This window comes from Chiloscyllium plagiosum, unplaced genomic scaffold, assembly GCF_037043375.1.
Source record: "Chiloscyllium plagiosum isolate Xiang-an unplaced genomic scaffold, Cpla_swu_hap1 HiC_scaffold_24, whole genome shotgun sequence".
NCBI classification, from domain to species: Eukaryota; Metazoa; Chordata; class Chondrichthyes; order Orectolobiformes; family Hemiscylliidae; genus Chiloscyllium; species Chiloscyllium plagiosum.
This window is the reverse complement of record NW_028270162.1, coordinates 57,676,893-57,694,167: the sequence shown is the minus strand read 5'-3', so window position 1 is coordinate 57,694,167 and position 17,275 is coordinate 57,676,893. Positions and strand designations below refer to the sequence as shown.

The 17,275-nt window shown below is 39.1% G+C and overlaps 1 protein-coding gene across 3 annotated transcripts in view; it reads right to left on the bottom strand.

Annotated features, from left to right (window-relative positions):
- The window catches only part of eif4enif1 (eukaryotic translation initiation factor 4E nuclear import factor 1), a 54,385-nt gene that overhangs the window by 19,285 nt on the left and 17,825 nt on the right, over positions 1-17,275 (bottom strand). For all 3 annotated transcript variants that reach the window (XM_088000205.1, XM_043716121.2, XM_043716123.2), the window contains exons 4-8: positions 15,255-15,388; positions 11,244-11,527; positions 9,966-10,167; positions 9,315-9,484; positions 4,403-4,541 (exon numbers count right to left, since the gene is read on the bottom strand). In XM_088000205.1, the coding sequence (XP_087856331.1) occupies positions 4,403-4,541; positions 9,315-9,484; positions 9,966-10,167; positions 11,244-11,527; positions 15,255-15,388 (929 nt within the window). The remainder of the gene's footprint in view (positions 1-4,402; positions 4,542-9,314; positions 9,485-9,965; positions 10,168-11,243; positions 11,528-15,254; positions 15,389-17,275) is intronic.

Here is a 17,275-nt window from a genome sequence, read left to right as displayed (position 1 = left end):
TCTGGCATTGAGTGGTTGGATTTGGTCAACATTGTTTATCCAAAATCTATTTTCTATTAATTATCCAAACAATTATTACTCTGGCACTGAACCTTGATCTTTTAGTACAAGGAAATTACTGCACTTTATTGAAGACATTTTGGAAATTCCCAGAGACCATCTCTATTGGTTCCACTTTATATACAGCTCTAACAAAGCTGTGGAATCATTTCCCTCAAACAAAGGCCAATGACTCAATTATATTTTCTGAAGGTCCTTTTATATCTCCTTGAGAAAATTCACCATTTCCTTTAAACTCACATTTAGGCTAACTGACTGAGTTTCTTATGTGAACAGAATTGGTATTTGGAACCTTACCAGAATCTGGAGACTATGGAAGATAACCAATTTATCCATTATCAATGCAGCCACTTTTCAACCAGAATCTACACCCTTTTAATGGATATGCCAGTCTCCAGGTGTTGGTTTTTACCCCCCATTACATTTGACTCAATTCCTCTTTACTTGACTGTACATTAGAGATTTTCAACTCCAGCCCTCAAAATGAGAATAAAGCTCAAGTACAGGACGGAGTGCAAAATTTACCTGAAGGTCATTGGCATTGTCTGCTCCAAGGACAGAAACCAAGCTGTTTAAGTGGCATTTGATAGAGCTTGTTCTTTTATTTGTATAGAATAGCAATGCCAACATTAGTTGCACCATCCTTAGTAGGCAGAGGATAGTGCTCATTACTGCTGCTGCTACTTTCTTGAACTGTAGTCCTTGCGTCGGAATGAAGTCCAGGATTTGACTCAACGATACTGAAGGAACTGATAATTTCAAGTCAGAATTCTCAGACTTAGCAGGGACACTTGCAGGCTGTGCTGCCATGTATTTGCTGCCCTCGTCTTTCTTGATGAAGTTCATTGGCTTGGTAGGTGGTGAAGAACTGGCAAGCTGTGGTACTGCACTTGATAGTGATACATTAGCCCACTGTGCACTGGTAGATTGACATAACATCTAAAAGGTGATGGATGGGCACAAAATCAAGCAGATTGCTTTTTCCAGGATGGTCACGGTTATTATTAATGTTGCATACATCAAGCAAGTGCAGAACATTTCATCACATATCAGACTTGTGCCTTACAGATAAAGGGCAGGTTTTGGGGACACATCTGGAGTTATTCAGCACCCATCCTGCTCTTGCTGCCACAGTATTTATGATGGGTGCAAGACCATTTTTTTGGGGGGGGGGGAGAGAAGAGAAGAGAAATTCAGTGATGGTAATGGCATTAAAACATCATAAGATAGAGTGTTTAAGTTCTCTTGGTGGTAGTTGCCTGGCATGTGTAGTCTGAAAATCACTTGCCAATCATCATCAGCCCAAGCCTGGATGCAGCCAAATCCTGCCAATATGGTGAAAGACTGATTCAGTATCTGATTTGTCAGAAATGGTATTGAATACTGAGCAATTGTCAGTAGATATCCCAACTTCCTGATCCTATGACGGAGGGAAGGTTGATGAAGCAGTTCAAGATGTTCAGGTCTACTCTGCAAAAATGTTTGGAGCAGGAGATAACTGACTAACAACCAAAATCCTTTTGATTCAGGTCCACTGTTGTACAATGTAATTGATTTACAGAACAGAGTTTTTAAGGGATCCAATGAACCAGAAGATTTAAGAGATTTTTGATTTGCACAAATTTCATTAAGTAAAGGAATTGAAGTGAGGAATTAAGGCTTATGTTCTAATCAGGTTGCAGTGGGCAGATTCAACACTTCAATTGCTCAAGGGCATGGTCCGTAACATACAGACCTACATGTGGTTCCAGACAAGGAACAAGCACAAAGTAGGGGAATGCCATTTGGCCACTCACGCTTGCTCAGCTATTCAATAAGATCATGGTTGACCTGCACCAGGTGTGAAGTCCTTTCATAACAGTACAGAATAGCCCCCCAACTCACTCAGTTCTTCCATAATGCAATGGCTGCATTCTTGTACAACTCCATATTTTATAGAAAAATCAGTTTATAAACAGCTCTTAAACTGTTGGCACTATAAATCAGATTACAGTCAACGCATTTTAAAGGTTGCTTGTAGAAATAGCATCCACAATTTGTCAATTGCATGACAGCAACACAATGACCTGTATTTCAAAACATTTCTAAAGTTTTGTAACCTAGCCTCCACAACTCCTGGGTTGAGAAGTCCAGAAATTCAGTATCCTCTGGAGGAAATATTCTGCTGTGATTTTTTTTTTAAAAAAAAGATGGTCCCCTTATTTGGTAAGCACTTAGATTTCAAAATTCATTCCCATTCATGGAAACATCTCAATGGTTACCACATCAAGCTCCTTCAAGTCAGATCCATCTGATTCTGTGCCAATCACACCCAGTAAAGTTCTGTCCCCAACTATTGAGGAGATCCTTTCTCAAGAGCAATTTAGGGAGATTCAGCAATATGAATGGTTATTCAATATTTCTACCTATTTCTCAGAACCTAGAATGGCAGCCATCAGGTCCAAAGATTAGATAACTACTCAATTAGTATTTACTCACGACCGTAGAAATTCTCTTCAAATTCCTTAGCCTTGCTAGACCCTTTCATTCACGATAATGCAAAGATACAGCCCCTTAAAGTTTACCACTCATCTTTCTAGACACCATATTGCTTCCTGGAGATCAAATTCTTCTACTTACTGCTATTTCATAACCAATTTCAGTTCACCTTTACAACTGGACATTGGATTATTGGATCAAGTATCTACAGCTTGCCTCTAACGAGTATGGTTTGAACCACAATGCTTCAAGGAGGAAGCTCACAACCCTTCAAGGGCAGCTGGGGATGGCAAATGGAGGATGCAAGGACTGACTGCAGAACTTTTGGACAAGTCTAATTTTGTTTGTACAAAACTGACATTAAACTGAAATATACTGATTAAATTGTACAGTGGCCAGTCTTACGACAGCATTTTCAAGTGAAATAGCTTTAAATTCAGCTGAAACTGGATTCTCATTTGGACTTTTATCCAGACAGCATACAAAACTAGCCAACTTAGTGAGACATTAGTGTCAGAGTTAAGTGATTCAGGGAGTGAAGTAAAATATTCTAAACCATTTAAACCTTGGAGGAATAAATTCATCCTCTACAGGAGAAGGAGCTGGTTAATTAGAAACTAAAATAAGTTATTTCATATTCCTGCAAATCAAAAAACTGCACAGCCAGTTAGCAAGGGTAACAAAACATTATCTTTATGTAAAGTTGAATACAATTAGTTATTTAAAACCCATAAATGACAGGAAATGTCACAAGCAATGACCAAGTGGAAAGTTCCAAGTTGGTTCAGAACCACCATCTTGAGCAAGTATTTGAAATTCAAAAACAATCTCAGTTCGGACTTCATCTGGATTGGAAACTGAATGAAGTTGGTTTAGGGGATCCAGTGGGCAGGAGCCTTAGCACATGCTGGACAAACGCTTTTAGCTTATCTGGACGAGTACCAAGGCTGCAGGGCAGCCAAACTAACTGACCAGGACACAGAACACCACATGAGAGAGGAGCATATTCATGAATTCATGGTAAGGGACAGTAGGAAGGAGAATGACACTGTATTAATGACTTATTTGCAGAGAACAAAAGAAAGATGAACATTTTGAATTTAAGAGCCAACCAAAAGTCAAATAATAAAACTAAGGTTCTGTTCCTAAGCAGATGTGGCTTTCAAAACAAGTGCGCAAATAGCAAAAAAAAAAAAAGTGGTTAAGTACAATCTAATAGCCAATAGAGACCGATTGCAGGAAGACATTAGGACATGGATTTAAGAGTTACAGGAAGCTTAGAAATCACAAGTTAGGAGAAAGGTGGGAAGAGAATGGATGACCCAAGTTTAGGAAACCACGATGGAGGAAACAGTCAGAATGACAAAGGTGAGAAATCATGTGTGGGATTAGTGCACAGGACCCCCTAACACTAACTGAGTGGGGCATTAAAAAGCTTGTCAGAAAGGCAAGGTGATAATAGTGGTTGACTTTCAGTTACATATGGAATAGAAGTTACTTCAAAAAAGTAGCCTCTGTGCTGCAAGAGAGTGAACATTTCTTTTAGAAGGTCAGACCAAATAATAGCAGACGAACTGAATGAGTAATGTTTTGCATTGGTGTTTACTGTAGAGGATACAAGTTACATCCCAGGAGTAACTATAATTCAGAAAATGGGAAGACTCCATATTTTACTCATACCACTTTAGACTGAATTGTTGGACCTGCAAACCATTTATTGTTTGGGTCATGATGGATTTCATCTTAGGATCCTAAAAAGCTGCGCTAGTTGATGTATTAGTTTTAAATTTTTCCAAGCACACTCTGACAAAGGAGTTGAAGAAACAAGCTAACCCACGTTTGTCTACATTAAAAATAGTCTTACCAGCAAGTCTTTCAAGTTCTTCATGTGGGGTGGATCGTAAACTACTGGATCGGCTACCTGGTCGACTCAAGTTACTCGAGAACCACTGGCTGAAACGGCTGGATGATACTGATCCTTCACCCAGCACCTCTTCTATCATCTAAAATTTGAAAAATTTAATATATTACACCACAATCAAACCAAATTCAAGAAGCAAACTACAGAGAAGAGCTTTGAACTTACGTCACACAGCGACTTGGCACTAAATTTGGAAGATGAGTTTGAACTCCATTTCCCAACACGATAGATGGGGTAGCTGACTGCATCTCCACATCGCTGGCTGGCTGCTCAATTAGTGCAACAGACATCACCCCCTCCCAAAAAAATCATAACACCATTTCAGTTTCAATAAACATCTATTCATAGTTAGTGATGGGCATAACAAATAGACATTCAATTGAGCTTTGGTTGGCATCCTTAAGTGATGAATTTAGTATTCAAGGGTGCAAGCACATTAAATCATTAGACTTGTAACTATTCAGAATTAGTGTTTCCAGATCAGGAGTGTGGTCTTGCTTTCCCTAGATCCAGCAAGACATACTGGACACAAATATTGGATAAGAAATAATATCACAACTGAATCAAGTCTGCAGCACTATCCAATGCAGTCAGCTCATCCCTGCCTCAACTCCACTTCCTTGCCCATTTACCACATACTCCGAGCACTGAAAACTCATTTCAGGCTTAAAGTCATATTTAAATGACTAAGGAGCTAAAATTCTAAAAGATTATCAACCATTAGCAAAGTAATTTTAATTCTCAATGAATTGGCCATTTGAACTGAAAAAGTTGTGCACCATAGTTCTAAACTTTCTAGTTTCTGTTTACATTAAGCCTCTTCAGAAAATTAAATGTTTCATGAGGTGACTATTATCCCAGAGAACCTGCATGAAAAGTTTATTCAGCCTACCATTATAGGACAACTCTTTAAAATTACTAAAAATGTACATCCTTAAACAGGAGGCCAAACTATACAGGACTAGTTTGTGATCTCAAACTTGAATTATTGGTTAAAACTACCCTACATTCATGTTCCAAACCCCTTTGAGGAAATAGGCCAACAATGTCAGATGTACTTTACCCAAGTACAATTTCAACAACTTTTCTTTGTGACATCTGAACCTTAAGTCTATTTAAGAAATGCACATGAACAAATCCGATTTGTTATAGTACAGGGGGCCATTTGACCCATTGTGTCAAAACATTCACAAAGATTCCTTGAAACAGGTTTTTGTTTGGTGAAATTTGAAGATATTTTGAATTAATATGCACCTCATTTCCTGAATCTTTCCATGTAAAGATGGACCCTAAAAGCTATATTGATGATTTAGTGATGCCAAGGTTGAGAACTTTGGACAGTTGAAGGGTCAATACCTCCAGGTTCATTTTGAATGCCCCGACATTTGGGTTTCAACTTTCATAACATGTACAGTTGTTTTACTACTTTAGAAATATTCAAGTTAGGAGAACAGTACTTTAACAGAAAGCACTTGCTGCAGTGGTGAAAGCTCCCCATACTGAACCAACAAACCTAAAAAAGTAGTCTGGGCCACAGCCAGTTCCAGAAAAGATCTTGAAAGCTGTTGGGCTGTTTTGAATCCCAGTTGGTTTAGTTTAGTTCAGGGAAGAACCCAGTCTCTACCTAATCTGGTCAATAAAATCAATCCCACAAGGATGTTGTGGAACTCGAAAGAGTTCAGAAAATATTTACAAGAATGTTGCCAGAGTTGGAGGATTTGAGCTATAGGGAGAGGGTGAATACACTGGGGCTGTTTTCCCTGGAGTGTCAGGATAAGGGGTGACTTTAGGAGGTCTATAAAATCACGAGGGACATGGATAGGATAAATAGATTTTTTAAAAAGTCTTTTCCGTGGGGTGGGGAGTCCAGAACTAGAGGGCATAGATTTAGGGTGAGAGGGGAAGATTTAAAAAAGGGATTGAAGAGGTGAAGATTTAAAAAAAAAATCAAAAAGTGGCAACTTTTTCATGCAGAGGGTGGTATGTGTATGGAATGAGCTGCCAGATGAAGAGGTGGCTGGTACAAATGCAACATTTAAAAAGAAAGGCACCCAGATAGGTATATATGAATAGGAAGGGTTGAGGGATAAAACAAGTGGTACTAGATTAGGTTAGGATATCCAGTTGGCATGGACATGTTGGACTGAAGGGTCTGTTTCCGTGCTATAGATCTGTGACTGATTAAAAAGCTCAAACAGTGAATTATCTGATGCTTTTGCAGCAATTTAGAACCCTTAGTCAAGTTTGTCCACAATGACAGTTACCAGAGGGATGGATGGGAAGTTTATACAGAACACAAAATTTAATCTAGTGCTTAAAACCAGCTCAAGTCACTGAAATTAATACACCTTTAAAACAATGCAAACTTTGGTTTGCCAATATGTTGCTTACCAACAAATGCACAATTTCTACATTGAATAAAACAATTGGGTTACTACTTCGATTACTCAAGTAGGCCAACCCTCAACTAGGGACATTCATTCAAAAGAGGACAAACATGGGTGACTAAATCAAGGAGTTTTCATTACATCTCAGACATGTCAACAGTTAAGTTCACCCAACCCAACCACATGTTCACATACATATTTGGATTTTCCTTTCTAAATCACATGCTCAGTAGTCAGCCACTTCTTGAGGTTGAGCACCAATATCCACAAGCTGTGTTGTTCCAACCACTATTGTCCATGTTCCATTTGTGACCCTTGAAGTTCATTTCTAATACTCCAGGAAAAAGTAGGCTTAGCAAGTTTACGAAGATGCGTAGCTCAGGTTGAGGTTCTGGATGTAGGTTTGCTCGCTGAGCTGGAAGGTTCATTTCCAGACATTAACACCATACTTGCTAACACCTTCAGTGGGCCTCCAAAGCCTTCACTCGGAGGCCCACTGATGTCACTCGAAGGGTGACGAAACATCTGGAAATGAACCTTACAGCTCCGCGAGCAAACCTACATCCAAAAAGCAAGCTAACTTGATATTTGGTTTGATGTTCCTAATCCTCTACAACCTCCATCACCTGCACACAATTCTACTCCTAACTAGCCCTAAACTTTCAGCACGTTCTGGTGCTTCATCTTAGTTCTCTTTGCTATTTCCATTACCCCAGATCACCACCAAGAAGAAACTGGTTGACTGAAGTGGGGAAATTAGCCCCAAGGAGCTGGCTGAAAAACCTTCCAAGCTGTCCTCACTACAGCTAATTTAGACCAATCTAAACCAGGTTTCTTTGTAACATCAATTTGACTGGCAAGATTTTACAAGACCGATTTCTTGCAGGGTGAGCAGTCCTTCGCATCAGGCAATACAAATAATTCTTATCCTTGCCATGGAAATAAATCCTGGCTCATGCTCAGGATCACATTCAGCCATGGATATTTCACTCCAATGACATCCTACAGCTATATTTTACAAAAAACCAAGCCATTCCTTGGGCTCTCAACAAACAGTGCCCTGACCTCAGGAATCAACTTTAAAGTTTTCACCCTTTTAAATTGTGGATATGTTCCTCCCCTCCTAAAAATATTGTCATGCCATATTCAAAAGATATGGCAGTACCATAGTATAAGCAACCCAAGAAAGACAGCCAGTATTACTTGCTCATTCCATTTACTATAAGGAACTTATAAAGGCAGAGCCATTGTTAATTCAGGACACAGCTTGCTTACATATTTAAAAACATCCAATCAACCTTACAAAAACAAGTAGAGAAGCCAAGTTCAGGGGTCAAGCCAAGAAAGAATCTTATACCACTCCTCAGCTGGAGCAGTATCAACTGCAGCTACATAGTCTGTGACCCAACCTTCAACCCCCTTCCAATTCCAAGCCTCATTGGAACCCAAACATGTTAAATGGAACAGGCACTCCATTAGTTACCATTCATCAGCAAAGAAATATAAAGTGGACTGTTAATCATAAATGCACCAAGCCTATAAAAACTTGTGCACCAAAAACCAGATTACTTTGAGTGCATGATGGACAGCTATTGAAAGATCTGCTTTATGCAAATCATTGCTGCTTCATGCAAATCATTGCTGCTTCTATTGTAAAGTACAGGAAACAAGAGATTAAATTGCCAAAATACTCAAGAAAAATTAATATACAAAATCAAACCAGCTAGAATAGCACTTCATATATTTCTTTGCACTTGACATTGGACAGCACCACTTTTAAAAGTCAATATTTCATGCTGTGAATACCCACACCTTACATGCAGTGTACTGTTGCTGACCAACACACTCACCTTGTTAAAAAGTACATTGTAATTGGTTGTCTTCAAAAAACCAAAAACCTTTTAAACAAACCCAATTGACATTTGTAAACTAAAATGATTATAGCTTAATGCTACAAAGGAGAGGAGTGGTTCTTGCAGTGAATTGGTTACTACCTGCCCAGAACACCAAAACAGTAATCCAAAAATTATGCAATGATAAATAAATCCTCCCAATGAAGACTGGGCCATCAATGGAGAAACAGAAAAACAGCACTGTGCGCTGATAAATGGGAAAGGTTGGCATGGTTGATATGAAGCAAGCCTCAACTGCAGCTTGTTAGTTACATGCTCTTCTCCATTGCAACTTTGCATCATCTCCACACCCACTAATGGAATGAAGTCCATAAGCAACATTCCAATAGGGAGTGAAGTGGAAGGAAATGTGAATTCAAATACCAGACAGCAGCACTTGCTAAGATTTGGAGATGGCAACATACAGGATGGTATTACAAATGTGACCAGTATTACCCAGGGTCTGCTTCTGCAGTGAACCATTGTCTAAACAATGGTTAGCTTCTGGGGATCGAAATATCATTGCACCTCTTTCCCTTACCACCACACCCAAAATCACCAGAAGTGTCTTCTCACCAAAGCCAGTCCAGGTACACTCTTTTCCATATTAAAAAATTCATTGAAGTCAAAATCCCCTGGTGTTTGCTCTGGTAGAACTGCTTCCTGAGGAACTTCTTGGTCAGCTTCTGTTGCAGGAACTGTAGAGGTTGTATCTGTCTCTTGACCATCACCATTGCATTCTGTGCCTACAATGATCAGATTATACTTTATTGTCAATTCATTCAGCAGAATCAGTTATTCAGGATTTATTATATGATGTGATACACATCCCCTAATTACAAGCAAATTTAACTCCAGAAAGTGTACTTCATCCTTGCATCCAGTCTTGAAAATGGCCAGATTCCACCTCAGCAACTAACCCTGGGAAGAAGTTCTGTAGCCTCAGAACTGAAGCCATCTCTTCTACCCAGGTATAAACATGATCAATTTAGTTGTTTATAGGCCCCCCAACCTAGTCCCTTCTTTTTAAATAAAGTCCACTTCCATCTAGTTTCTCAGATACTTTTTCATTTCAATAAAAGGTGGAAATTGAACTGCTTGCATTACAAATCAACTCTCACCACTTTTTCCAAGTTTCAGAAAGGCAGGTTAGCTCTACTGAATATTCATTTCTATCAAAAGAAAATTCCATAATTAAACAAAAAAAAAAAACAAACAAAACCCTACCTTCTTTAAGAGTATCTGATCGTTTCCTCCATCGCTTTGGCCGTCTTGGATCCTCCAATAGTACTTTATCATCAAAGCCAGTCAGTTCAATTGTTTCTGACTGACTAGTGGGACCAGCAGAGAACCATTCTGGCTCCTCTTCGGTGTATGAATCACATCGCCTTCGTTCACCAAAAATACGTTTGCCATCACCATACTCCCTCTGCAAAAATAAAAAAAAGGGAACATGTTCCCTGGATTTAAAATTGTGTTTTTGGAGGAATAAGAGCAACAATGCTCAGAGTATTTAGAAACATCACAGCAAATCAGTATTTTAATTCCATGCTCTCATTTGTCATTGGGGAACCAAAGTTCAATGGGCTACCATCCTTTAAAACAAATGGAGGGAATTTAAATGAAATAATACAAGCTTTAATTTAACTGGCACCTAAAAAGAACCAGCACTTCAAACTGGCAAAAAAAATTATATACCTGAAATACCAGAAGTTTACTATATGATCATGATCTCCACAAGATCAAGTACTCAGGGAAGGATGTGATAAGGCTCTCCACCACTAAGTTCTAAGACAAGTTAGATTATGATTTATGCTGCAAACAAAGTATAAGTGATGTTTATACACCATACATTAAGTTTCTATTAATGTATTTTTAGATGGATTATAAAATGAACCTCTCTGGAATATTTGGTCAACCACACACTTGGTCACAAGTGCTGGTTAATAAAAAGTTTGCTGTGCAAAGTTCCAAATGGAGGACACTAGACTGATTAGTCAATAAGCGAAAGGTATTTTGCTGGATTAAGTGGCAATGTAGAGTGCAAAACTATTCAGCTTTCAGTTGTGTCAATTCATGAGCAGCATCAGAAAAGTGAAAGCCCTTGAGTGGTTAGCTTTCAGTTCACAACATGTCCAAAGCTACTTTGAGGCTGCTACATGATGCTAACAGTGTAGTTTCTGAAAAATGACTTTTGTCTCAATGTTGGCAACAATTGTACAATTAGTAGCTTCCATGTGATTTTAGGACTTTGACTAGCCAGTTGGTTACCATTCTAACAACATGTCCTCAGACATCCTTTTTGACAAAGGCAGTAGTCTCACTTAAATACATCCATTGTGTCACACCCAAGTTCCTGCTTTAGTACTACCCAGATGGGAGAAAGAAAATCAGTTAAGTGAATTTAGACTTATTACTCAAACTACATTTTCAGCCAATGGCTACTATTGACTTGTTACACAAGATTACACAAAAGGTCAAGTGAAATGTGTGATCAAATCTAACCCGAAAGCGTTTCTCCTTGTAATCTCTCCCCTCGCGCACATCTCTGTCACGCAACTCTTTCTCTCTGCCATCTCGATCAAAAGTTCTTGATGCAATTATCCGTCCACTGCCAATTCTCCGCTGGGCCCCCAATCCACGAGAATTCTCATTTTCTTTATTTTCCAGTGGGCTTCCAGATCTCCGGGAGTTTGACGTGCTAATCACATGACAGCCTCCGCCAAAACTCCGGCGCTGTGGACTGAGCACAACATCAATGTCTTCTTCTTTGATTCGCTCACGTGGATCTAGACAGAAATAAAATGATTGTAAGTTATACATCAAGGATCCAGGACTCAAAGAACATGCTGCTGAAAAAGGATCATTTTCTATTTCTCCAACTTGTCACATCAGTAGACCACTGCCACAAACACTCGCAATCCTCAAGTTTAAAAAAAACCCTCGAGATGAGTGTCAATATCATAATCCTCCAAACAACAAGTCCATAACAGGCCATTAATTGAAGGGGTAACTTGGTTGTCTATTTGAGCATCAGCACACTATACAACTTCAATTAAAGGATGCAATTACTGAATGCTACCATCATAGATGAAGCTAATATTTTTCAAGTCAAGAAATAAAAAAACTTAGTTAAAATCTTAGTCAACAAAACAAACAGATACAGGCATGCTTTAGTGACTCAGTTTTTTTTATTAAAAACAGGCTAAGAACAAATGCAGTAGATCCAAACAGATGTTCAAAAAAGTGATAACCCTCAAGGTTACGAAAATTCTGACATGATCAAAAAAGGTCCACAGCAGCACAATTCCCATAACTGAACTGGATACTGCTCACTAATTTGCTAGTGGCACACTCTAATGTCAATCCCAAGTTGATTTCTAAATTAGGCACATGAACATTTATGCAGCACAAAACATGAAAAAAAACTGCAGAGCATTGATAATTTATTAAAACAAGAAGTGCATTGGTTCAACAGACAAAGGAATGAGGAACGGAAGCAGGGGTGGGGGTGGAACAGAGGAGGGGGTGGAAGAGAGAAATCTAGTGCACACACATCAACTGCTTGCAAGTGCAAACTTGACTTTTGGTTTTGGAAAGCGTACAAGCACAAGGATGATAATCATTGGCCACAGCGCCAGGTGAGCAACTCAAATTAGAGAAAAAAAAAAGAGACCTCAGTTGCAGATTAAATTCTGGCACCATCAGAAATCTTATGACTTTATCTTCCACAAGATGGGCATGCTTAGCAAGGCCAGCATTTGTTGCCAGACAGTAAAATGTCAATCATATTCCTATAAATCTAGGAAAGGCAGACCAGAGAAGACTGCACACAAATGCCTAAGAGATTGTGAACCAGATTAGTGTTTAAACAGTAGCTTCATGTCAGTCAATATTGAGACTGGTTTAATACTGCAGATTTCCACTAACTGCCACGGTAAATGTGGAACCCAAAATACATTTCAATATAGGAAATCAATATAATTAAAATACATTGAAGGAATAAATAGTATTGTTAGACTATTCAGTTTGGGAATTGGGGAACCATGTCTACATAAAAAGCTTTGGCCATTTGGTCAGCCTCCCTCTTGTTCCTTTGGCTTGTAGCCAGAAAATTCTAATTCGCCACAAGTATCCCTCATGCAAGTCAACAGCATTTGTGTCCACCTCACTTCAATGAGACAATATAAACCCAGTTATGACAGATCAGGTTAACAGGTGTTTACAGGAATGCTCAATGATAAGATCAAATCAGATCCTGTGTAGGTAGATATACTGCACATAAACAGACACTGTTCCTGTAGACAAAAAAAAGGTAACAATCTCAGAATTACATGCTACAAGTTCTCACTCACCATTTACCTGTAAGCTGCTATCACTAACCAATGATTGGGAGACAAATCAGCATGCCAAAGTACAGTATATGCAGGATAGAACTGAAAAGAACGTGGAAAGATGATAAGAACACCAAATTTAATCCTATGGACTCATGCCACTAAACAGTGTTGCCTTATCTAGTGGGGTAGCAGAGACTGCAGCAGAATATAGATAAATTGTGAACTGGACTGAAATATGGCAGAAGGAGTTCAATCTGGGCAAATACAAGGTGGTACATTTTGGAAGATCAATTCAAAAGTAAACTACACAGTAAAAAAACTGGGGAAAATTGATGTAGAGGGATCTGGGTATTCAGGCCCATTGTACCCTGAAGATGGCCACGCAGATCTATAGAGTAATCAAGGCAGCAAACAGCATGCTTTCCTTAATCAGACGGGGTATTGAGTACAAGGGTTGGCAATTCATGTTACAGTTGTACAGGACTTTGGTTTGGCCACATTTGGAATACTGTGCACAGTTTTGGTCACATTACCAAAAGCAGCTGGAGGCTTTGGAGAGGGTGCGGAGGAGGCTCACCAGGATGTTACCTGGTACGGAGGGCACTAGCTATGAAGAGTGCTGGAGTTGATTAGGATTGTCTTCATTAGAAGGATGGAGGTTGAGGGTTGACCTGATTGGAGGTCTACAAAAAAAAAAAAAAGGAGAGGTATTGACAGGGTGGATAGCAAGAAACTCTTTCTCTGGCCCCCCCAAAAAAAAATAAAGTGGAGGAGTCAATTACTAGGGGTCATTAGTTCAAAGTTAGAGGGGAAGTTTAAGGGAGATTAGAGTGGAACATTTTTTTTTAAAAAAGTGCAGAGGGTGGCAAGTGTCTGAACACATTGCCAGAGAGGGTGGGAGGTGGGCACTATAGCATCATTTAAGATGCATCTAAACAGATTGATGAATGGGCAGGGAGCTGTGGGATACAGACTTAGAAAACAGGTGGCAGCTTTAGATAGAGGGCCAATTCCTGTGCTGCACCAAGTACTTCATTACCACATATCTGGTTTGTGTTTTGATAAGTGGATTTGATCAGATCAGAAAACTGGGAAGTGTGTTATTTGATTCAATCTCCAATTTGAGAGATGATCCTGGGGGTGAGTAGGCCTCAAGTATCAGTGCACTTTCCCTGATGGGTAGTGACAATAAACTTTGCAAAAACACAGCCAGTGTTTGCTACACAATCATGTGATGTGCAGTTTCTTTTAAATATATAGACACTTTTTGATGCTATCCAACTCAAAAAGATCACAAGGGGGAAAATAGCTCAAATTTAAAAACACCCAGTGCAACATATTACAAATTGCTGAAAGCAGTAAAAGAAATCCATGACCACTTAAGCATTTCAGTATTTGCTTTTTCTCTTATAGTATCTTAAGTACATGATATAAAATGAAACTGCCAAGGAAGAAAGGACTGGTGACAACACTGATATTTGAAAACTTTTAGAATACAAACACCAAAACAAAACCAAAACAATACTTCACTAACTTTCCAGAACTAATACTGGTTCATGGGATTTGAAAGTTACCATTAAAAGGTCAGCATTTATTGCTCATCTTTATTCATGAAGGAGGCTCATGCCAGAGAGCTATCGGTCTGGAGTCACATTTAGACTACAGCAGTTTTCCTGCCCGAAGGCCAATGACCAGTGCCTCTGGATTTAACAAAACCACCATTCTATAACACATTTCAAAACAATCCATGGGGATGGGGCTATAGATGCACAAAAACACCACTTCCTGCAAGTCCCCCCACTATTAGTATTGTCTCAATAGCATTGATGCAGGCTCTCTATTTCCTGTCCAGCAACTAGCTTGCCAATTATGATGCCTCACCTGTCAAGTTGCCATTCAGGTTCTTTTTTTAAAAAAAAAGGAAGAGCTCCCAAGATTCATCATATGCAAAAAATAAAGTGCCAAGTATTCAATGCCAGGGGCTGGCTGGGGAGTTAAGTCACCCTCTGTTTAGGGCAAGAGCTTGATGCCAATATAGTAGCAATAAAGTTAATTACCATCTTTGGACACTGGTGAACTTAAACACATCAGTCCCCTTACAAGCCACCTACAACTTCTAGGATTATAGACTTGAAAATAAAATCTTGCCCAAAAAGCAAAAAACGCATGACAGAGTCACCTGCCATTCTTCGCTTGAGAACTGTCCTGTCTGGATCGGAAGCTAAATCCTTCTTTGTTCCATCCAAAGGCGAACTCCTGCCCGAGCTGGGATACAAAGATGCATGCCATTTCTCAGGGTCCCAGATACCTTCACTACAGAAGCCAAAAGCAGAAAAAAAAACTACGTGAAAACATTTTCTCATTTTATACATAAGTGAGAGTTGTTAAATGTTGTTGCATACATCCTATACACTGAAGCTAGGGTATGTTAACAAAAACACAGTAACTCCATTCTTTAAATCTAGTTAACGTGACTGCAATAAACTTTACAGGATTTGGATTGAGGCTAGTTTTAGTACTGCAGTCAAACATTTGGTCAATCACACTTTCACTCGAGAAAAAGCATTTCAAACAGTCCCACTTCTCTCTTCCATCAAGGTTACTTTTTGAAATTACTACTACATCTGCATCACCATCCTTTGAGGCAGGACCTCAAAACTGCAACATGCTCGGAAAACGTTTCCATAATATCAAGGCCTCTTACCAATTACCTTAAAAATTGCTCTGACAAACTGGAGAAATGCAAAATAGAGAGTTTCACTGCTCCACTCCAAACCATTAAGTAATTCAACAGTTACCAAAAAGACCAATTAGCTATTGCAGCTACAGGAGGCTCAAAGTAAAGATCCAAAAAAAAAAGATTCCTTCAATGAAACAGATCTGTTCGAAAACACAGACTTACTTAAGCAAGGTAAAATATCCAAGTAACAACCTTTTTAAAAAAAACCTACAACAGCTATTCACACAAGTGGATAAAAGGAAATTACTTTGAAAAATAATTTAGCCAGTGGTTAGTTCTTCAAGTGGTAAATAAGGATAAAAAGGTATGCAATGCTTAGATGGCTGTTGACTCAACTTTCTGCATTTTCAGATGCATGTCAAACATGTCAGTTTGCTTCTGGAACCTTAGAACCCTATGCAGTGCACAGAGGCTATTTGGCCCATCAGGTCTGCACAATGCTGTGAAGAGTATCCCACCAGGCGAACCCACTTAGCCTGCACATGCCTTTTTACTAAAAAAAAGGTTAGCATGGCTAATCCAACCAATCTGCACATCTTTGCATTGTAGGAGGAAACTAGAGCACCTGAAGGAAACCCACAAACAAGCAGAATCTGCAAACTCCACACAGATCATTGCCAGAGACTGAAACCAAACCTGGATCTCTGGTGATGGAGGCAGCAGTGCTAACTCAAAAGCTTCTCTAGCATACTCTCGCAGTTCCTACCAGACACTGCTCAATTTTCACAATGCTGCAAAACTTTGTTATGAATTCAACACCAGGACTAAGCTGGAAGGCTCCTAGAGCAAATTGATCAAACATTAATCAAAACTGTAAGTGAAAGCCAACAGTTGTAAAATGTTATCTCCTCTGACCAATTAGTACAAGACAAGCAGCTAAGTACTTCATTCCAAGTTTGCCATGTCCTGTTATTGACTTTTTACAGAACTATTCAGTTGCCCATAATCCTTCAAGTCTACAAAAAAAAAAAATCAACATGAAGCCCTCTAAATAATCCAGGATGGAGGACAGGGGGGAAAAAAAAAAAAAATTGTGGCTCTGAAAGCTACTCATTTTCAGCATTGGAGCAGATTTCCTCAAATTCTAGAAGTAATTGTTTTAAACTGTTGTGCTGTTTTGGAACTTTGGGGAAAGATTAAAACAACAGCACTTTAAAAAAAGACAAAGGCAGAGACTACATGGTAAGTGACGCAAACAGACAAAGCTACACTGCTGCCTGACCCAGCAATCAACCTGCTCATCTACTACCTGTGCTGTAGAAGTATTTCCAGGTATCAGGAAAATTAAGTGAAATTCACAGGTGACGTTACAGAAACCATTTAGCTGTGAGCTCACTCACTGAATAGCTTAAGTGTACCCTTGCTATTATAGTTTTACAAAAGTGAGTAGAGTCTGTCTTGTTTGATACTTTTAAAAATTTAGTAGAGGCCTAGATACTAAGGTAGCTTGGAGCAGTTTT